Here is a 23,050-nt window from a genome sequence, read left to right as displayed (position 1 = left end):
CAGTTTTAAGAATTGTCTAAATATAAGCTTTAATTTTTTTTCTTTCTTTTCCTTTTCTTTCTTTTAAATCTGTGTACAGTTTTAAGAAATTTGTCAATTTAAGCTTAATATTATTTTCTTTTTCTCTTTAATTTTCTTTTCTTTCTTTCTTTCAGAATTAATATTTGGTTCACAGTACACTGTCCTTGATGGTCCTTGGATGGCCTCCTTTTATTTACTTATTTTGTAGTTAACTTGTCACCCAGAACAAAATCTAGGACCATTATAGTGACCTATTTTTAACCAAATGGTTTCTCTCTCCCCTCTTCCGTCCCTTTACCTCTTCACACTCAAGGTATCCACCATCCTGAATCCTAAATTCTTTATTTCCTTGCTTTATATTTTTATATAGTTTAATTGCATCTACTTATATTCCTTGAAGGTATATATTTTTAAATTTATAAAAGGGGCATCGCATGTGCTTGCTCAGTTGTTCAGTCATGTCCAGCTCCTTGCAAACCCATGGACTGTAGCCTGGCGGTTTCCTCTTTTCATGGGATTTTCCAGGCAAGAATATTGGAGTGGGCTGCCATTTCCTTCTCTAAGGGATCTTCCCAACTCAGGGATTGAACCCTCATTCTCCTGTGTCTCCTGCATTGGCAGGCAGATTCTTTACCACAGAGCCATCTGAGAAGCCCAAAAAGGGCATCATGCAATACATAATGTTTTGAAACTTAACTTTTTTCACTTAATATATTAAGATTTTAGTTCCATGTTTAAGTCAGTATTTTAAATGTTACTAAATATTAAAAGTAGATCATCTTTGACTCTTTTAAAAGGAAATGATTGAAAACTATGTCCATTGGAATGAAGACATAGGAGAATGGCAGCTAGTGAGTACTAACCTTCATCCTTTTATGAAACAGTTAATGGAATACTTCCTATAGACGGGAGTTGTGCTGGCCACAGTGGGGAGGTTGGTCCAGAGGATGAATCAGATGATCATCCACTAGGGTGGATAAGATGATTAAAGGTTACAACACAGAATATTCAGGAGAGATGGTGGTATTGGTTGGTGTGTAGGACCGAATGACCTCTGGGTCTACCTCTCTGTCCCAGAATTCAAGTCATGTTTTGTTCTTTTTTAAAAAAAACATTATTTATTTACTTTTTGACTGTGTTGGGTCTTAGTTGCCCCATGGTGTGTGGGGTCTTAGTTTCCTGACCAGGGGTTGAATCCACATCCCCTGCGTTGGCAGGTAGATTCTTAACCACTGGACCACCAGGGAAATCCCTCAAATAATGTTTTATGAGTGTACCATCAGAATATCTCATAGTAATTTACCTCATTCATAGTATTAATTGCTAATTAAGATAATTCTCCTCCCCCTCTTTTTTTCCTTTTTTGAGAAATGTGTTGCCTACACAGGAAATAACATGAGAAAGCAGACTCCAGTTCCAGATAAAAAGGAGAAAGATGTAAGAGTGCTTTTTTTTTTTTTAAAAAAAAAGAAAACAAATTACAGTTGATTCTTTATAGGAATGTGGTCACTAAATTGTGTTATCATGATATCTGTTAATCAGCTTTGCTGAAAAATAGGCTTATATTTTGAGAGTAGAGGCTCTAGAATCGGGTGATTATTAGGACAGTTCTGCTTACCTGCAGTCATGGGGGCAGCTTATCATTTCTGTATCACAAGAGGGGCATGGAGTCCTCTTCAGAAACTCTTTCACCACCTCTCTGGGTCTTGGGAATTTGTTTAGAGACTAGAATGTGTCTGTCCCTCTCAAAGCTGGTCCTAATCTTAGGTTAACAAGAGAAAGCAGCAGCTTTAGGGAAAAACCAACGGTTTTTATTTACTACTGAGGAATTTATAGTGGGTCAGGGCTTCCTCACCAATGATTGGTGAATACATTTGAGATATATGGCATTAGAAAAATATATCTGTAGATATTTATTTGGTTTTGTCTCTGGCTTTTTTCTAGGAGTTTATTCAGCATTTTAAATCTTCCCTCAAATCTGTGTGTTAGAATGTCTTATTCCTTTCCTTTATATAGCCCTTTGAAGTGGACCTTTCTCATGTGTATCTCGCCTATACTGAGGAAAGCCTTCGGCAGTCCTTGATGAAATTAGAGAGGCCACGGACTTCAAAGGGAAAAGCAAGGCCGAAGACTGGGAGAAGGTAAGAACTGTCTTTGGGTTCCACGAGCCAAGGCAGTGAGATTTTCAAATTAGGTACATTGATGCTAAAGCTGAAACTCCAATACTTTGGCCACCTTATGCGAAGAGTTGACTCATTGGAAAAGACTCTGATGCTGGGAGGGACTGGGGGCAGGAGGAGAAAGGGACGACAGAGGATGAGATGGCTGGATGGCATCACCGACTCGATGGACGTGAGTCTTAGTGAACTCCGGGAGTTGGTGATGGACAGGGAGGCCTGGCGTGCTGCGATTCATGGGGATGCAAAGAGTCGGACACAACAGCAACTGAAGTGAACTGAACTGAAGGGAAATTTAATTAACATGATAGTGAAAGTCACTCAGTCATGTCCAAGTCTTTGCTACCCCATGGACTGTACAGGGGGTATAGTACTCTCCAGGCCAGAGTACTGGAGTGGGTGATCTTCCCAACCCAGGGATCGAACCCAGGTCTCCCTCACTGCAGGTGGATTCTTTACCAGCTGAGTCACAAGGGAAGCCCAATTAACATGATAACTATTTAACTAAATAATTCAAGTCCTTATGTAGTTCAGATTTGAGTGAATAAAGACCTGGCTAAAGAAATAAGGTCTTCTAACTTCTTTAGCCCTCCTGACTAGTAGAATTTATTTCTAATTTACTTTCTTCTTTACAAATGTGTAATAAGGCAAATTCCTCGATCTTTGTATTAATTTTTCTAGTGAGATGCAAATTAATTTGCCTGGTTAGACTCTCAAGGTATTGTATTCAACTGATTCATTTTTCTGTCATGAACATTGTCTCAGGAACCTTGATTTCCTCAGTTACCAGTTAAAGAAAACTTCTCTGACTACCATTCCCTCTCCTTTGTGGTCTAGTTTTGACTGTTGAGTAGTTTAAATGTATTGTAATGTAGCCCAGGGAAACCAGGATATGAAATTGCTGGGCTGGAGCTTGTTTATTCTCTCCCTTCCTTACATCAAATACTGTTCAGCTTAATCAAACTGACTGTAAGACTTTGGGTGTAAAATGATAGGAAATAATAAGCTTTTATTTTTCCCTACTTTGAGTACATAGCCTTCACCCTACATGTAACTCAAAAGTCTTAAGTTTTAATGTTTTTGTGTTACATAATCTTATAGGCATAACCTAACTTTTATAAATTTTGGAAGGAGAAATCAGCATATTAAAAGTATACAAATTTTTACATTCTCCAGCATTTAGATGTCAGACATGAAAAGCTTTTCATATGCCAAAGGAAGCTATGCATGTATTATTAATAAATGAAGCAAATTGGTTCAAAGAAATACAAATTCCTCTAATCATTAAGTTTTTCACTTTTAATGGAGGTGTTTTCCTCCTAACTTTACAGTTATTAAAAAAAAAGTAACAGGCAAGTGTGATGATAAATGGTAAGACAGTTGGCCTCAATGTAGGAGAAAAATAGGCATTGGTATGCTGGGATAAAATGGAACAGGGTGTGGTCTGAGTAGCTGCTACCCTGTTTCTAGTGAATTTGGGGGAACAGGGCCCATTGTTTCTGGATCTTCCTATGTCAAAGGAGAAACCAGAAATAAGAATTATTTATATGAAGTCTCTGTTTTTAGTCACTTTTAAGAAACTATGTGGACTTAAAACAGCCAAGCAAATAATAAGATATTTGGATATAGATTTCAGAATGCTCATTTTAAAATAATGTACTTTTTTGTTAGTCTAAAAAAAAAAATGTGAGTGAACATTAGATGAGCCAAACCCAGCACCTCTGTGTACTAGAATTAGCCTGCTGTATTGTGAAAACAGTACATGGCCATAAATACAGACAAATATGCACATTAAATGGTTTTTTGATATTAGGTTATATTACTTGATAATGTTCGATGTGATGTTCCTCATTAGAAACACACAGTTCAGTGTACTAAACAAAACTGCAATAAACATGATACATTAATGGAGCATTTCCATCAGTTCCTACACAGTCATCTATGAGGTGTTGCTTCAGGTGATTTGTGGCTCTGATTTTCACTGAATAAGCTGGAACCTTTAGCACACTCCAGAAAAGATAATCAAGGAGTTCAAATCTGGCAGGCATGCAGACCACTTGGCCTATCCACATTGTCTAGTCTGATTTATCATTCACTCATTCCCTCATCACTGTGGGTGGTGGAGTGCAGTGCCATGCTCTTGGGCTCACTCTAAGTGACTTGCCCTAGCCTGAAAAGGCAGGCATTAATTGATCTCTTAACATAGCATGTCAAACCTTGACTGGTTTCTAGATTCTCTGGCTGCTTGATATTATCTATTACATAATGTAAAGTGTTTGTACTTTTGTCTTTAGGGAAGCATTCATGTTTTCTTTTTCTCTTCTCCAAACAGAAAGCGTTCTGCAAAGCCTGAAACTGTAATTGACTCTTTACTTCAGTAAACGTTACAGACTTAAAGTCAAAATAAAAATTAGTGATATTCTCATGCCTGGATAAAATATTTAATTAAAACATTGAAGACTTTTGTGTAATTTCCTGTAATGCAACTTGTAAATCATGGAGTAAGACTGGAACTAATAATTTGCTTAATATCTTTTAGTCCATATATATTAAGTTAATATAACATTAAAATTGTACCACTGGTAATTGTTCAAATTGTCATAATTACTTTTTCAACTTATACTGTGCAGGGAAGTTGAAGGAGCAGTTCATACTATAGAGAGTTGCAGTTTAAATGTATACATAAGCTTACTAGTGATTTACTCAACTACTATCTATTTAGATAACTGGACAGATATTCAAAATAGAAAAAAAAAAAGAATAAGTCCTGTTTTGCACATAGAAAGTTGCAGGTCTAGTTGTCCTGTGGTTTCCTGTTACATATGAATATATGGGCTGCATATCTAAGAAATAATGGAATCCTAACACCCACCTGGCCTTCTAAAATATATTCTAATTTTTATACTCACATTCATTGCATTTAGTGTATGAGATGGGTGATCTTATTGACCTATAGAACACTTTTACGATTTGATAGTCTAGAAGTATACATGTTTAAGACACAAAAGCTGAAAATATGTTTCATCTGGACCTCTCTTGACCTTTTCTGCCACTTTAACTTCAGGTCAAAAATTTTGTTTGATTTCATGTTTCTTGAAACATTGAATTTGTACCTAAATATAAAGGAGTCACCCAGTTACAGAAAATTAAGAAGCTAAATATTGGTCACTAATATTTGCCTCTGTAGGTATTATTTTTTAAATTCACTTTGAAGCTTGATTAATGGATACTTTCCTGTGTCTGACTTCTAAATTTTGATGGCAATTGCTCTGTCTCTCCCAATTGAGAAAGATCTCCGTTTTCTGGAAAATACAACCAAAGCAGGAAAAATACCTTTTAATTCTTTGCCTTTAAAACACTTTGTTTTGTCTTTCTTCTTATTTTATAAAGAAAATAGTCTTGCCTGAATTTCTTCCATTGACAATTCCAATTAGACCATACCTCTAAAATAAAAATTATTTTTATTTTATAGTAAAAAAGAAAAGTTGTCATAGATAGAATTATTGTTTTTTTGTTGGCTGCTTGTAAAATTTTTATTTTTTTAAGTTATGCTACTCTAAAACCACTATATATATATATATATTTATCTTTTATGAGTTTTAAAATTATGTAATCACCCCTGAAATACATTGGCTACACATTTTAAGACTGCATAAATTAGTAAGTTTGGTTAAATATTGTTTTACAATTACAAAGCTATGTATAGAATGGGAGTGAAGGTAGCATACTTGTGAATTGTGTAAAAATGTGTCCATAAACTTAAAGTACATTTCAAAGGTGATGTACTAAATATCTTATGTATGGTGAATTTTTTCTAGGTAAGAAGAATTGGATTTAACTAACAGCATTCTCTTTGTGATGTGCAAGATAGTTAGACATTTATAACTTTGTGGGGCATTGTTTAGATACTGTGAAGACTTGAGGTGAACTTATGTCTTGTAAAAGCTTTGTGTAACCAGAATATCTTGGGAGTTATAGATGCATATTTAAGTCTATTAGTAATTAGAGAAATCTTAATTTTACCAGTAGAAAAAAAAATGACTGTCTTTTTTTTTTTTTTTAAAGTCCACAGGTCTAGCCTTTAACCATCCATTTAATAGAAAAGGGATAACTTTTGCATTAAGCTTTAAAACATTAAGGAAAATTTAAGTCAGCATCTTAGATATTTTTCTTTTCCATGTCACTGCAGTAACAAAAAGAAAGCTATAAAAAGTCAAAACATTGATAAATTTTAAAAATAGGCTGCTTTAGCATTACATTAGAACTGATATCAAGATTAGATATTGGAGCCAGGCCTGAGTCCCCATGTGAAAGCATGGGAACCTAGCGTTAAAGCTGTTCACTTAGCTCCAATCATAGCAGTCCTGTGGTTCCTTCACATTTACTTTGTGTCATTGTCCACAAATGAAATATTTGTAACTTCAGTGTTAGTTTCATGAAAAGATAGATAAATTTGCTCATTATTTGAAATAAGAAACATTTAAAATGAGTGTCACATATAAGTAGGTTATTGAATGTGAATGGCGATTTTTTCTCTTTAATTTAAAAAAGTAATATTTATTAAGAGGAGCCTTGGTAGAATGTTGTTTGTGGTATGTTCTTTAGTAAACCTTGCAAATATATGTAGTAATAACTGAGATATTAAAATATGATAGTATTCCCCATTTCTGTTTAGATTCTTGTGAGGTGTAGGGTAATTAAGGTGGGAGGTTTACCTCCATGTGTTCGTCCCACAAGTAGAATCAGTTTCACATGCTGTGTCATCTATTTTTTGAGAAAAAAGGACCTTTTTTTGCTGCACGAAATTTAAGGTTACTTTGGGGGAGAGGGTGGTGCTACTTCAACTAACATTTTTTTTTTTAATTATGATTGTAGCTTTAGTTTGTTGTGTTTCTTTTTCATCTTTTAATAACATTTTTCCCTTAACTGTTATCATAAGGAAAGTCCCTCCCTTTCCTGCAGGGCTGTAAATTAAAGGATGGGTAGAGTTTACATTTAAGTACGTCAGTGTCTGCCCAGTTTATTAATGTATGCATCTGTGTTCCTTTTTAGTTACTCTTTGATATAAATGCTAGACTAAAACATAGATCTTCCTAGTGCCTTTGAACTTCTACTGTAGTCTAATTGAAATCATCAGTAACTTCAATAGCATTACTACAATACTGTATACTGGCCAGAATTACAAATTGTATGATGAGTTTGTTGCATTAATTTCAAAAGCCACACTTTCACTGTATTTTATGTATAAATTGTATTTGTTCAAGTTGTATATATTAATATTGTATGTATACATACAGCACGCTTAAGTAAGAAATAAAAATCTTTAGCCTAATGCCTGTAATTGTGGTCTGCTGCTTTACTCAACTGTTTTTGTGTTTGCATCCACCTTGATCTTAATAATTAATAAGCAGGTTCTTTGTGCTTGACATCTCAATTTCATGAGGTTAAGAGAAGCCTGTGTAGTTTTGTACCAGAAACTCTTAATGTTGTGGGCCTTTAAACAGAAGTCATCCTGATACAGAAACCTGGGAGAGATGTTTTTAAAAATGCTTCTCATTGATAAAAATTTATTTTCACCAAAAAAAATTTAATCTAAGTTTTATTATCCTTGTCATTAGGTATTTGAGAACAGAAACAAGGCTATATGGAAAATGTATCTCACTAAGAGATAAAAGACATATCTTAGTGGTGACAGTATCATCATCTCTTTCAAAAACTTAATTTGCTCAAAATATCTCAAGCCATAATATTGCTTGAATTATTGTTAATGATGCATTCTTTTCACAAACACTTATTGATTATTAGGCAGCCACAAGAAGTTCACAGTGGACATTACGAAGTTTTGATTTGTCGGCAAGTTTCAAAGGATTTCTCTATACAAAAATGTGCTTTTTGTATAGAGAAGGGGACTCCTCTGGCCATTTTAGATCTTGCTCTCTCGCTCTTCCCAACTGCTTGTTGGTGTAAAACTGCTACACATGTGTAGAATATGAAAGTAAGATTAGAGGCCTGCCATAGTGTAAGCAAGAGAATCAGTAGTGCACCGTCACACTCGCTGCCCCTCCTCCCCAGTTGAATTCTGGAGCTATGATACTCACTTTGGCCGAGCAACACCACTGAGGCACACCCTCAGGGAGCCTGTTGCTGCTTGTGTTGTCAGGATGCTGCTGAGGTCATTGTTCATCCCACCTTCCTATGAAGACCCTTGAGAGTCTGTTTTAAATTCAAATACTAAAAACAGAGCAAAATAAAAATCCCAAGTACCAGCCTAAGGTACCTCAGTTCGCATGTGCCTACAGGAACTGTTAACACAGTTCTGAAGCTGCAGCCTAAACTTAAAGTGAGCCTTCTAAACAAGCTATAAGATTATCTGAATGTCTCATTCTTAAGCTGTTTCATTTGCAAAGCAAATCAAGTATTCAGTCCTCCTTCGGAAGTTGAACACATGTGTGGGAAAATGATTATGAAGAGGCTACTTCAAAAAGAACCTGTTTCCTCTCTGCATTTATCTTGGGCTTCCTGTGACCCAATCTTAAAGTTACTTTTATCAATGTTATCAGAACATCACTTTGTCTTACCCAAACACGTTTATGGCTCTGACTAAAGAATATGACAGATCAGACATTCTTCTACACCTGCTCCCCTCCCCCACCCCTCTTTAGCGGCCTGGGGAAATTTTAGTTTTTAATCAAAGACTTTATTTCTCCAGCTTTACAAAGGAATTTAACTGGGACTTTACAACTGAATAAAATATTTCTCAGAGTTGATACCAATCTTAACAAGAGGATATTGCCTAACCCAACCTAAACTGCTAGAGTCGTTACAGAAATATTATGTTGACCTTGATTTCTAGTCCATCATGGGTTATGCCGCTCAATCACCAGGTGTCTTCTGCATTTACTGTGGACCCATGCATGGCTCATGGCCATATGAGTGGAGAATGACATGTCAAGGGCTATACTGAAGGAGGGTGAATGGTGAGCTACCAGGCACAGCATTCCTCCCTAGCAGCTGACCCAGTGCCTAGCACATGTCTATCTGACTGGAGAGTCAGAAAAGGTTCCTCCCAGGAGAAGTGCTGTTCAAGGTGTTAAAGCAGTGGAATGGGTGCGGCAAGGCATTCCAGGCAGAAGGAGTAATGTGAGTATCATGTGCATTGGTGGCCTGCTTGAAGTAAGGCAAAAGAGGTAGGGACTGATGATCCTGAAGAGGAAAGAGACAAGCCAGGATCCAGTTGTCGAAGAGTTTTCTTTAAGCAATGAGAAGCCACAGAAGGATCTTAAGGGGGTGACTCACATTATTTGTGTTTTAGAAAAACAACTGCTGAAAAGATTGTGAAGGATTAGATTCGGAGGAGCTGGGAGAGCAGATGATGTACTCACCTGTGCCTTGGAGGCTGGGACAGTCATGGGCCAGAGGAACCAACCTCCTCCTCTCCTTGCTGGCTGTCTTGCCCTCAAGACCGGCCCCTAGGCTGAGGGAACCTATGTATCTTTACTTTTCTTTCCTGATGTTGCTAACAGGTACCCAGGTATGCAGTCACCACCTAAAACATCTGAACATGTTTGTGTTTGGTTTAATGCTGGCTAATAGGAAGCAAGCAAGGAAGAGACAGCCTAGAGACTGAACATTGAACAAGGAAGAAGTTGACATGAAGGATGGATCAAAGGAAACACTAGAGCTGAGGAGAAAATTTCTTGAGTGTTCAAGGGCAAAGGCAGCTAACTAGGAGGTTTGAAAACTCCACCTGGGAATGGAGCTCCAGTTGCACTAATCACTTGAACCAGGAAATCAGCTCCGAGACTAGGCAAAGTACTTGCTTTGCCCTCAATGGAAGGTAGTAGGAATTGCAAGGCTAACCTTGTATGCTGAGAGGCCAGGCCATGAGAAAACTGTGCCCTGCGCTTTGCTCTGAAATTCTGCATTCTCAGGTGATTTGGGCACCCTAAGAAGCTGACCAAGAGGACCTGCCGAGAAGGGTGGGAGAAAGTCAGGGCACTGGTGACTAGCGAGAGCCCTTGGTGCACTTTTATCAGTAGCTGGCATTTCTAACTTGCATTTCAGTGAAGATCATTCAGCTATAGATTGAGCAACCTGCTGTTTCTTTGACTTGCTTATTCAGTAAGTATTTACTATCTACAGATGCCAGTTGGAGAGAGACTGTGCTCATAGTTAGAAGGCGGAGATAGGATCAGCCTGTGCCGTCAGTGTCACACATTCCATGTGTGGACAAGACGCACGTCCCATGGAGTAGGTGTGGGCTGTAGCTAAGTTTCCTAAGTGAGCGTGCTGAAGCGATTACATCTCAACTTTCACTTAATCCTGACGTTTCTCTGCTTGCCCTTCTTACGTGTGTCCTCCCCGGTTCACGTTCTCTCACTCCCTTGGTAAACCCCAGCGCTTACTGTTGGATATTTCCATCCATGACAGACAGATGTGCCTGGAGCCTACGTGCGACCCTTCCGTGGCCTGTTCTAACTCTTTGTTCCGACTGCCTTTCTTTTTACCATCCTGGCCTCATACACAAACTATAACCCACAAGTCATATCCTGTGGCAGACTACAGCTCACATTAGCCATTGAATGCAAATGAATTAAAAGTTTTCATTGTGGCCTTAGAAGGCTCCATGACTCTGTTAGTTACTTGTTGCCCTTGGCATGCTGGTATTTTATGTGGGCAGGGTGAAACTGGCTGTGGTCAGGGTGAGACTTTAAGCTTTTGATTTGTTCCCTTATTTTGAAAGGGTTAAAAAGATGTTACATGTTTTGGTATAATTTTAGTACTAGTATTAATTTTTGTCATATGTGTGTGAGCAAGAATGAAAAGAGAATGCTCATTCACTGTTACTAGATCCATATTCTTGCAGACATGTCTTTAAAGGCAAATTTCAATGACTTGACATTTGGTTTTTGCCCTTTAATTGCTTAAAATAGCAACTTTATTGAGATGTGTCACATACTGTAAAATTCATCCTTTTAAGTATATAATTTAGTGGGTTTTAGTAGTTTCACAGAGTTGTACAGCCATTATGACTATCTAATACCAAAGCATTTTCATTACTCTCAGAAGAAAGCCTGTGTCTGTTAGCAGTCATTCCACCTTCCTTCATCCCCTCAGCCTCTAGCAACCAGTATTCTTACTTTTTGCCTCTGTGGACTTGCCTCTGCTGGGCATTTCTTATAAATGAAATCATACCATATGTGGCATTTGTGTCTGGCTCCTTTGAATTAGCATAGTGTTTCCAGGCTTCATCCATATCGTAGCATATGCCAATACTTTTCTTTTTACTGCCAAGTAATATTTGTATGGCTATACCATATTTCGTTTATCCATTCATCAGTTGATTGACAGTTGTGGTGTTTCTACTTTTTTGCTATAAATGAATAATGCTGCTGTGAACATTTGTGTATAGATTTTTGTGTGGGCATGTTTTCAATTCTCTTGGTGTAGATGCCTAGGATTAGAATTACTGGAGTATATGGTAGCTATGTTTAATCTTTTGAAGAATTGCCGTACTGTTTTCCAGAATGGCTGTACCATTTTCCGATCATACCAGCAATGTGTGGTAGTTCAGTTTTTTCACATCTGCACCAATGTTTGTTACTGTCTTTTTAATTTTAGTGCTTTAACTTTTAAACTTTTATTTAATTTGTTTTAATCTTCTGGCTGCACCTCACGGCATGTGGGATCTCAGTACCCTGACCAAACTCAAACTCCGTGCGTTGGCAGTGCAGGATCTTAACCATTGGACTGCCAGGGAAGTCCTCTAACTTTTAAACTTTTAAAAGCATTTTCTTACTTGTGCACATGGTCATACACACAGACTTCAAGTAGAAAGCCAAGAATCTCCTGCCCTTTCACTGTTCCTTATTCCAAGTCCCATCCTCAACAATCCACCTTCCCCACCTTTTTTTAGTTTCTCTGGTGGTTACCATTATAATTCCAAGGATTTCTTGATTTACTCACTATTGTCCCCCCCACACACAGACTTTTCATTGTAAAAACTTTCAAACATGTAAAAGCAGAGTAATGCAACCAAACTTCACGTACCCTTCTCCACCTATAATGTTCATCAACTCATGATATTTTCTGTTGGTTCCTCCATTGAAAAATGAGAGTCTGCCTTATTTATACTACCCTTTCCAAATTTTTATAGTAAGCTATTTTCACCTCTTCTGTTACTTTTGCAATTTTGAGTAAATATTTGACTTGTTCATGTTCCATCAACCTTTGACAATATTGCTAACCTGTCCCTGAGTGGAGGGTATTTGTGCCTCCACCTCTCTTTCTCTTCTTTTGCTCTTTACCTCTTAATCATTTTCAGCTTATTTTTATGTTGTCAGTTTGATAGCATTTACAGTCTGTTCTGTAAGCATAATTAAGTCTTCCATGTTTTGTCTATTGGTTGGTTCTAAGACTTGAGAATCAAAAGAATTTACATGATTAGGACTTTAACTCTTGTTTACTGTAGTGCCGTGTAGTGTGCTAGAATTATTCCCGCCACCCCCATGCTCGTGGACTAAATATAACAACCCTTGTGCCAATAGGAGAAGAACGTTCTAAGCATCCAGTTGACACCTTTTCAATTCAGAATTTTTCAATAATCAGTGTGACTTGTGGACTTAACCTGCAAGCTCTTTTAATTATCATTTACATCTTGTGTGGCCTTGTATTCTTTAATCATACCATGCGTTATGTCCCCAGTGAGAAGACTTGAGAGGAAAGTAGTGTTTCCTTTTTGACTCTCACATCAAGTCAAAAAGGAAACACTACTTTCCTCTCAAGTTTGGTCTCTTCAGTAAATTGGTTTTCCCAACAGTTGGCAAGGAAATGTAGCCTATGCCATTAAAGTGACATAATGCATCAGACTCTACATATATTTTATTTTATGATGAGTTATAAATATATAAATATGTTTAAAATAAGGCTATAAAAAACTCATAAATTAAAATATTCAGCTTCAACACTTGGAGTATTTCTCCTTCATAATCGTCTTTAGCCTTTCCAAGAGGTCTTTCAGCGTACTTGTGCTCGTCTTGGCTTCATTCACAGAACAGGTCTACAAAAAAAATATTTCATTAGTTTGCATTGCTAAGTATTTGAATCTTGCTTGTGCCAGTCTACCCAGGTCAGCCTGCGCTTGCACTTGCCACTTGAACGGTGATCAAACCAAGGCTGCCAGTCTGGCTTGACTCTGCTGTTAGGCTAACAGGGTTTAGCTGTTTTTCGTGCATGCTACTTACATTCCAGAAATGGCCACTGTAAATCCGTAACTGTCTACCTTCAGGGTGTGGCCATCCCTGGACAGATGTGTCACAGCTAGGTGCTGCGCAGGGGCATAACAGGGATGTGGAGGCTCAGACCTGCCCACTGCCTTCTTGGGCCTTTTGTGTGGCCACCTGGACTACTGAGAGACAGGTTCAGTCCATTTGCCATCCTGCCCATTAAACAGCAACATAACAGGTTGGCAGCACTTCAGTTGGGAAGGATTCCTGCTGCCTACCACCTAGCCACTGCTTCAGTTTGAATCTCAGCTCTACCAATTTATTAATTGCATTGCTTAAGACAAACTACTTAGTTTATAAAAGTTTCAGTTTCCTCCTTGTATAAAATGGCAACAATAGTGCCTACTAAAGATCATTAGGAGGGTCAAAAGAGACAATGAGTGTAATATCTTCTCCCTGTTCTGTTACCTTATAAATAAAGCAGCGTGCCCAGAGAGAGGATGAATGTCCCCAGTTCCTCTACTTGGCATTAGGTAACATACGCTCTTGGCTCTGCCACTTTTCCTACATCATCAGTTCTCTCCTCTTACTAGGTCATTCCCACTGGTGTATTGACATGCTCCGTATAGACCTCATCTAAAAGAACTTCCTTCACTTCATACCTGCCTTCAGCTATTGTTCCGTTTCTCTGCAACCCAATAGAAAAATACCGTAAAGCAGTTTTTCATACTCAGTACCCCTTTCTTTTCACTCCTCCCCACACCTGGTCTCTATGGAACCCACTCTCCTCAGACTTTCATTCCCACATCTCGATCTGTGTCAGCACCATCAGTAACCTCCATCACGCCGAGTTCAATGACCATTTTTAGTGTTCATCTTACTTGACCTTTCGGTACATTTGACACACTCCCTCCTCCTTAAAAGAGTTTCCTCACTTGCCTTCTGGGATACCGCACACTCTTTGATTTCCTTCTACTTCACTGGCTACTACTCGGTCTCTTTTGCTGGTCCCTCCTCTTCCTGACTCCTATATGAGTGCCTCTGGGCTCAGTCCTTGGATCTTGTCCTTTCTCTGTGTCATTCAGGTCTGTGACTTAAAGATCTTTCTGAGAACTCTTCACTTAATACCATAAGTTCTGACATCTCCCTTAAGCTTCAGACTTTTTCAACAGTCCTGTCAGTATCTTCACAGCCTCTAGCCTTGATCACCCCTAGTCTTCCATATCTGTAAACAGCACCAACCATCCACCAAGGGGCCCAGGTTAGGAACCAGGAGGCCATCTTCTACTCTTTCCATTACCCCGCACCATAGATCTGTCAGCAAGTCCTTCTGGCTCGATTTTTGATCATAGCCAAAATCCAACAATGTCTGCCACTCTTACTCTGCAACACCCACCATCATCTGCAGCTGGAGTACTGTGGTAGCTTCCCAACAAGCCATCTTACTTCTGTGCTTACCCCTACTCAGTCTGTTTACCACACAGAAGCCAGAATGATCATTTAAAATCACATAAATCAGGTGGTAGTCTCTGCCCTGCTCAGAACCCTGTGGGAGTTTCCCACCATGCGTGGGGCAGAATCCATAGGCCCTGTGTGGTCTCCTCCTAAAAGCCCCTCACTTACTCAGATCCAGCCACATTGGCCCTCCTGTTGATCTTTGAACACATGAAGTTCATTTCTACCTTAGGGCCTTTGTACAGCTGTTCCCTCTGCCTGGAATGTTCCTTCCAAGTTAGTGATGTGGCCAACTCTCTTGCTTAATTCAAATAGCTGCTTAGATGATGTCGCCAGCTACTATATCAGCCCTCTCCCTCTTGACCCCTATGCTCTTTACCCCTTTATTTTTCTTCATAGCACTTATCACTACTAGACATCATGCTGTATGCTTGTTTGCTTTTCTCACTGACCCATTACAACATTCTTTGAGAGCAGGAAATGTATCCCCAGTGCCTAGAACAGTACCTATAAGCAACACTCACAGAGTCTCAACAAATAGAATTTGTCAAATGAATGAACAAGCTGATTAAAAGTGTACTGCTAGTCATAAGGAGGAATATTTTAAGAAGTAGTACTGCCATCCATTGGAAGGCAGGCTGTTGCCATAGCACAGCTTACCTTGCTTGCCAAGCTGTTGAGATTCCTGTCAAGTCCGCCCAGGAATTTGTTCAAGCACGTGTGGCTCCTGTAGATACGCCTAAGCTCAATTCCAACCCTGCAGAAGGTTTCCTTCTCAGTTGTGTTCTAGAAAGAGAAATGCTACAGATAGCCATTGGCCAGCTCGATTTTGAACACTGGAGAGAGAGATTTCCTTTTGATTTCTTCTTTCCAGGGGGACAAGTGGAGAAGGTGAGTTTGCTCACCTGTGGTCCAGCTATTCAGGTATTCCTGCCATGTGAATGGAGGCTGCACAGTAAACAGCCTCTCCCAGTTACTTGCAAATGCAGTAGGCTTTTACCGAAACCTCCCAGTGTCTTTTCCATTGGAGGGTTTTATCAAAAGGGTACCTGAAGCAAGTCACTCAACTAAGTTAATGAGAGAGTGGGGTTTGAATGCAGGGTTACCTGTCTATAGCCCATGTCTATTTCTTTACCCCATGCAAGCTGTTCTCTCTGTGGAGGGAATCCTAGGTACATGAGCTCATAATCAGAGTCTGCTCTTAACTTCTGTAATTTATAGTTTTTGAATCTAGGTTTCTCTGGAAATCCCACATGCTTACTAAGAAAATGAGTGTCCATCCTTTAGCCTGGACAGTGCTGCTTTAGCCTCAGCACTCTCCCATTTAGCCCTCCTCCTGAAAGGTAGCAGTGTGAGGAGACAGACATGTCCCCACACAGCTGGAGGTGAGTTCCTGGCTCAGGGCCAGGTGCCCCAGGAGGTGGGCCTGGGAAGATGAGGGGCAGCTTCTGAGAAGAGTGCTGGGCCTTGGACGGAGTTTCTCTAAGGAGCCTTTGGCCTTGAATGTGCAGGGTCAGAACCTCTTTGGAATGCTGGCAGCTCTGATGTGGGTCTGGCCACATGGTTCTTCTTTTTTATGAACCTGGAAGAGGGAATATGTCTCGGCCGGGTCAGGCCTGGTGTGTCCTCTCATTCTCCTGTAGGACAGAGTCATGGAGCCTGGATGGTGTGTCTTAAGCTTGAGCCCAATCCAACTCAGATAAACCTGTCTTCAGCCTCTGCCAGGACCTGTTCTCATCCCTTGCCACTCAAAGTGAGGTTCGTGAAGCAGCAGCAAGGACATCACCTGGGAACCTGTTGAGATGCAGAATCTCAGGCCTCCCTCTGGACCCACTAAATCAATCTGCGTTCACAGGATCTCCAGGGGATTTATATGAGGAGCTCTGTCCAAACAGCTTTTTTGGTTCTCCCATATTTTTTCTGATTATCAAGACTGTTTACTATAAAGGTTATATGCAGTCAACAAAAATGGATTTTTTTTCATTAACCATCAGCCAGAGAGAACTACTATTACAATTTTGGTAACTATATGTCCAGATTCTTTTTAATACTTTTTTTTTCTTCAATAGGGACTAACTAGTGATATTCTTTTCTAACCTCTTTACGCTTAACATATAGTACTAGCAATTCCTTAAATCATTCAGTAGTATTTTAGAACATGAGATTGAGAGCTGTGGAGGAACGTAGGGCATATTTGTGCCACAGCTGATCAGTCCCCTACCTTTGCATTGTTTTTGCTTATAGCAGTACAGGAGCAGCAAGTCATCTGTATAGATTTTTGAATTTATCTCTCATTTTTTCAGGCTGAGTTCCAAGAGTGCTGTTGATTTTTTTAGGGTTTTTCCAGGAAAACCTTGACCCAGACCGAGGCACCAGAATCCCAGACTACAAAAGCTTCCTCTTTGCACTGTGGAGCTTGATGGCCCGTGGTCAGGGCCTTTAGAAGGACGTGTATATAATGAACAGCCGTAAACTCTCCTGGGTCCCGACTCTAATTGAAAGTTTAAGAGTAGCACCAGTGTCTCTGGGCTCTGGGAGTCAAGAAACCTCCCATAAATCACCATATCTCTGTGGAGCGTTGTGGGTGAACAGAGGTGATGAGGCCGAGAAGACAGACACCAGCTGTGTATGCAGTTGGAGGCAGATGCCTGTGTTGTTGGGAACAGAACAGTGAGGTTCAAGAATGTCAAAAGGAGAAGAGATCCTTTGCTTATTTTTCCATCAGAATCTAATGAGACTTTTCTAAAACTTTGACTACTTTGACTCGGGACTTAGAACTTAACACTGCCTCGGTTTTGAGAAAACATCTTCTAAAGAACTTTCAAACGATTTCTAAAGATGATTAGGATAAGTATAGAAAAGAGTTTGAATCAAATGGAAAACCTTTAAGAGAAGAAATTTTAAAGGCAGTTTTAGTTAAAGGCCTTAATGTTTTAGTTCCATTGGGATTGTAGCAATAGGATGACACTCTGGACTGCCTGCTTTTTCATCTGTGTATCCAGCTTTCACGGCCTTGAGTATATCTTTGGTAGTTCAGGGGCCACACTTTGAGGAGCCATGTGGACTCTGCAGTTCAGAACTGCTCAGGAAAGAGGCTCAGAGGGAGACCTGGTTTCCTGCCAGAAAGAAGCCTGCCCCTCCTGGGAGTGTGACAGTGGTGGCACACCATTCGGGAGATGTCTATGCAGGGTTTCGGCCAGAGTTCTAACTAGGGTCTTGACTAGCTTCTCTTTGGGACAGACAGATCTGTCCTATATGTATTGTATCCATTATCTCCACTTATGCACAAATTTAATCAGCCAGTGCTATATGTGGAAAAAGTCCTCTGCTTTCACTTTTGAAAAAAGACTTGATGTTTGGCATAGAGCTCTCTGAAAAATTATAAACTTTTGCACCTTTTGGTAGTAGAAAATGCCTCCAACTAATAGTCCACCAAAGAAGTCCTTCCTAGACCTGCCAGCTTGCTTGCTTTCTACCTCGCTCACCTTACTTTAGAGACACTGGGAACACTGCCTGCGGAACCCAGCATTTAGATAAGCACGTTGTTCCAGCATCTGCCAAGAGCGGGATGTCACCTAACTTGAGCATAATGGACCTCTGGATCTCTAAAAGCACTAAAATTAATATGCTCGATTTTGGAAAGATATTCTTGAGAACACAAGAAAGTAACTTTTCCTCCCATATAGCACCCTTGTGGGTTTTGAAAATAACAACCTTTCTTTGTTCTGAAGTATCTTGAAAGGTAAGTAAGCAGTGCTGAGTCTTTGAGGAAAAGAGAATGGAAAAACGAGATTGTTAATCCAGGAGGAATAGAAAGCAGTTTAGGAAGGCATGAGATAGGTAAGAGTGAAGGAAGGTAGTGGGAACTGACCTGCACCTTGGCTGGGGAGAGGATTGGCTGTCTTCTAGAGCAGCCCAGAGTGGGGTTGCCCTGGGCTCACAGTCATGGAGAGTTGATGATTTCAAACCCCTGGCCCCTCTCTCTTAGAATGATTGCTTCTCTACAACCAGTTTTTGCCTTTAATCAAGAGTTACATAGTAACATTTTCCACTAACTCAAGAGTTGGATTCCAACCAACTTTCAAAATTGCTTTCATATCTTCAGATGTAGAAACTGAGGCACAGAGAGGTGTAGAGGCTTGTCAAAGGCCACACAGTTAATAGCAGAGCTGGGGCTAAAGCCACCAGCTGTCTCCCTTCCAGCCTCACGGTGCTTCTGCTGGGCCTTGCCCTTGGCTTTGATAGCACCCTCTCAGCAGTGAGCCACCCCCTGGAGAACCCAGAGCATGACTCAGTGACTCTTGGCTATTTTATTTCTCTATATATAAAATATTAAGATAGATAAAGCATTATATATAAGATATATACATAAAATATTAATAAATGAAATATATAAAGTATTATACACTAGATATGAAATTTTATATATACATATATATGAAATCCTTCCAACCTGCTGTTACAGGATGTCTGATACAGGATGAGATTCTGAAGGATAAAATTATACAATATGTATTATACAGTACATATGTTTATATTATATGCTATTATATAATTATTATATTTCCGACTCCTGGAATAATCTTTAATGAAAAATGAGATAGTCTGGATAAAGGCCCAAAGAATAGTTTTGCTCACGAGCAGGACAGGCCTACGCTCTGGCCCTGGCCAAGTTACCCTCTGGTATACATGGAAAGCAGGTGGTTAGGAGACCACTGGTAAATTGAAGCTTTGGGTTTTTCATTCTCACTTGTGTGTTTCCATGAAAACAGGAACTGATGTGCTGAAAGCTATTGATATGGCTGTAGTCATGTGTTTGTCAGAGAAAATGCACTATCAGCTGTCAAATCTATCTCCTCCCACTGAAGATCGGGGGGCGGGGGTGAGGCACAGGAGGAGGAAAGGTGAGATGCCCTGGCAGGAGCAGCCGGAGGCAGGGATATGTTGGCCCCTGTCTGACAGGATGGTTCTGGACTGGCCAGAGGGGAGTTTGCAGGACAGAGAAAGCTGAGGGTCTCCGGACAGCCGTGCCCGGAGCTAGTGGGCTGTTAGGTGACCAGGCTGCGGAAGAGGAGGGGCTCTGGCAATACATTTTCTGTTGCCATAGGAAGTCTCTTAGACAAAATGAAAGCTCTCTCAACCTGTAATCTCAATATCTGTTTTTGTGAGAGTATTTGGTTTTTCAGAAATGTATGGGCCAGAAAAATTCTCTCCTTCAGCAGCATTAATTGAGTGCCTCCTATATTCCAGGTACTAGACCTGGGTTGGGTAAAATCTTAAAGAGCTTTTCCTTGATTGAGGTCTAAATTATGACTATAAAACCCAAGCTTTCTACTATATATCTTCTAAGTCAAGTGAAACTAGAAACACTAAAATGCATTTGAGAATAAAGATCAGAATTCTCAGTCTTTGAAAATATTTCATACATTATAGTTAGGTTGAGCCTGTTTGCTTTCTGTTAAATTTGTTTAAACACTTGTGATTGGCTCTCTTCACCAAGTCACCCATCTGCCAAAGTAGACCCAAGACGGCTCTTACCTTTGGGGCAGCAAAGACGTCTGCTACAGGCAGCTCCATGCATGAATTCTTGGCCCAGGCAGGAACAAGAGAACAAGAGAGTGAGTTACTTTCAACTGCACAGGGTAAGCCATGCTGAACAGCTCTGACCCTCTCAAACTAAGAAAACTTCCTATAGTCCCTCAGGGGGAAAAAAAACAAAAAACAAAAAACACCAGGAGGAAAATCTCCACAGTGCTCACCATCCTACCACCAACCACCAAGTCTCTAGGAGCTGTTGTGTTCTTTTCACAGTCTAAGAAATAGGCACAGCATCACCAGAACATCTGGAGAGATGGTGCCAGATAGCTTACTCACCTTTCTCGTTGTGAGGATGTTCAGCGTTTTGATGATCTCTGCTAAGGTAATATCACACTTGTGTCCATGGACGAAGTGACTGGTACATACCAGTAAGCAGACCAGCACTGGGATCAGCTGGGAGGTGAGACCCATTAATAGTATCTCTATTTGCACTGACAATGTGAGACAATTAGTTTACCAGGAGACGCTAACAATGCAATTCTGATAAAGATATCTCTATATATAGATTTTAAAATTGCTGAAACTGAGGGAAAATAAGTTTACATTGGAAATTTTCATTACACCAGGTTGTCAGTCATTTGGGGCCAATCAGCACCTCTCTTCCAGGAGAAAAAATGCCTCACAAAAACAGGTAAAATGTTCCTGTGAAATCAGACCAGTAGGAAAATGAAACCTTTTTTTAAAATTAACTACAAAGTATCAGCATAGGAAATTACACCATAATTTTCTCTTTAGATTAATCTTATCAGCTTGGGGTTGCTGCTGGCTTTTTACTTTGCATAGAAGGAAGAGGCCACAGGTGTCCGAGTTTGTTTTAGTGCAGCCCTCCTGGGGAAAGATAGAGTAATATCAAGAAAGTTTGACTTGATTAGTATTTCACCTTGGCTTCTTCCAAGTATGGGTGGCATCTGGGAAACTCTCCTTTTGTGGAAAAGCTGATCTGTGGTTCTTTTCTCTGGGTAGAAGGAAAGTAACGGGCACAGATTCTCTCCTGTTGTAGCACTTAAACATGCCTTTCTTCCACATTTAGGATTTTGGCCAAGGACATGTAATACATGGTGGAGCTTCATTAGGACCATGTCAGGTCCATAGGTCTTTAACAATAAGGAGGCTCTAGGCAAAGTATGCCTATCCCGAGGTTTCAGGAATGACTCCTTTGAGGGACTTTCCTGGCAGTCCAGTGGTTAAGGCTCTGCACTTCCACTGCAGAGAACGTGGGTTCAATCCCTGATTGGGGAACTAAGATCCCACATGCTGCTACTGCTACTGCTAAGTCGTTTCAGTCGTGTCCGACTCTGTGCGACCCCATAGGCGGCCTCCCACCAGGCTCCTCTGTCCCTAGGATTCTCCAGGCAAGAACACTGGAGTTGCCATTTCCTTCTCCAATGCATGAAAGTGAAAAGTGAAAGTGAAGTCACTCAGTCTACTGTGCGGCAAAAAAATAAATAATTTTTAAAAAAGGAATGATCACTTTGAAAATGGATTTGAAATACAACCTCAGCTAATTAGGAGAAAAGAGTGATATCGAGGTGCTACCACTTGCCCTGGCACCTCACTGTAATTCCTGTGGGTGCTGCACACCCCTACCACTGACTCAGATGCCTGCGTCCCAGCACACCACTGGTTATTCCTCCCTGAGCCCTTCTCTTTCCTCTCTGCTTCCTTTCTGTTGGTTTCTCACCTTCCTCTCCAATGATTTCCTCTGGAAGGTCATACAGAAATGATGACTGCTAAGGTCATTCCTGAACTTTGGCTTTTATTTGTGGTGACTTGTAGTCCATGAAAGAATCTGGACAATTGTAACAGGAAGGTCCTTGGACCATATTTAGGATCCTTCCATTGGGACTGTGCAGTGAATTTGCCGGGCTCAGCGCAGTGATGTCTGACAGCAACTGCATGAAGTCGGGCCAGGCTTCCAGGTTAAGGGCACCGCCTCCACAGTGCTGTCCTCACTTCATCACTGGCTGATCATTCAGGGGTCCCCATTCCACCTTCACTTTGTCCAACTGGCTGTAAAGTTGAGTCCCCACTATCCTCTCGGATTCATAATTTGCTAGAATGACTCACAGAAATCAGAGAAGCACTATATGTAAGGTTATAGTTTTATTACAGCAAAAGGATACCAGTCAGACTCAGCCAAAAGAAGAGACATGGAGATTGAGGTCTAAGAGTGTTGCAGATACGAAGCCTCCTCTGTTCTCTCCCTGGAGTCAGAACGCATCGCTTCCCCAGCACTTTGATGTGTGACTCCACACAGATCGTGCCAACCAAGGCAGCTCTAATCAGAGCTTTGGTGTCCAGCTTTACTGGGGTGTCATTCAGTAGACGTGACTGATTGAATCCATGGCCACTTGGTTGACCTCATCCTCCAGCCTCCTCCCTGGAGGATGGGCTGATGACTCAACAGCTTAATAGTGTTACTGGTCTCCATCTTGAGTGGCCTTATTAGCATGAACTGTCAGGTTCTGCCACAAATAGCAAAGACACTCCTGTAACTTGGAAGATCCCAAGGATTTACAGCCTACCTCCAGGAACTGGTGACAAAGACCTGTCAAATTCTTTATTCAAAGGTTT

The 23,050-nt window shown here is 40.2% G+C and overlaps 2 protein-coding genes across 4 annotated transcripts in view; one reads left to right on the top strand and one right to left on the bottom strand.

Annotated features, from left to right (window-relative positions):
• Positions 1 to 7,522, top strand: part of KIF3A (kinesin family member 3A) — a 92,600-nt gene extending 85,078 nt beyond the window's left edge. For all 3 annotated transcript variants that reach the window (XM_010863603.1, XM_010863604.1, XM_010863602.1), the window contains 4 exons: positions 819 to 872; positions 1,390 to 1,458; positions 2,038 to 2,162; positions 4,531 to 7,522. In XM_010863603.1, the coding sequence (XP_010861905.1) occupies positions 819 to 872; positions 1,390 to 1,458; positions 2,038 to 2,162; positions 4,531 to 4,579 (297 nt within the window). In that variant the 3' untranslated portion in view covers positions 4,580 to 7,522. The remainder of the gene's footprint in view (positions 1 to 818; positions 873 to 1,389; positions 1,459 to 2,037; positions 2,163 to 4,530) is intronic.
• Positions 7,523 to 13,061: 5,539 nt separating this feature from the next.
• On the bottom strand, positions 13,062 to 20,953 carry IL4 (interleukin 4). The gene is made up of 4 exons (XM_010863600.1): positions 20,753 to 20,953; positions 20,417 to 20,464; positions 15,539 to 15,664; positions 13,062 to 13,257 (listed from the first exon to the last, which is right to left on the bottom strand). The coding sequence occupies exons 1-4, from the start codon at positions 20,885 to 20,887 to the stop codon at positions 13,159 to 13,161; spliced, it is 408 nt and encodes a 135-aa protein (XP_010861902.1). The 5' UTR covers positions 20,888 to 20,953; the 3' UTR covers positions 13,062 to 13,158.
• Positions 20,954 to 23,050: the final 2,097 nt, after the last annotated feature.

This window comes from Bison bison, unplaced genomic scaffold (assembly GCF_000754665.1).
Source record: "Bison bison bison isolate TAMUID 2011002044 unplaced genomic scaffold, Bison_UMD1.0 scf7180017864492, whole genome shotgun sequence".
Classification (NCBI taxonomy): Eukaryota; Metazoa; Chordata; class Mammalia; order Artiodactyla; family Bovidae; genus Bison; species Bison bison.
Note: the sequence above shows the minus strand (reverse complement) of the source record. Positions and strands in the feature narration are given on the sequence as shown.

What these genes read in the sequence shown, in the direction of transcription:
- IL4 (XM_010863600.1), bottom strand. Translation starts at nt 20,887, where the DNA reads ATGGGTCTCACCTCCCAGCTGATCCCAGTGCTGGTCTGCTTACTGGTA. An exon ending in ACGTCTTTGCTGCCCCAAAG is followed by an intron (nt 15,665 to 20,416) that starts GTAAGAGCCGTC and finishes TTCTCTTTCTAG; the next exon opens with AACACAACTGAGAAGGAAAC. An exon ending in TCAACAGCTTGGCAAGCAAG is followed by an intron (nt 13,258 to 15,538) that starts GTAAGCTGTGCT and finishes TTTTTTTTGTAG; the next exon opens with ACCTGTTCTGTGAATGAAGC.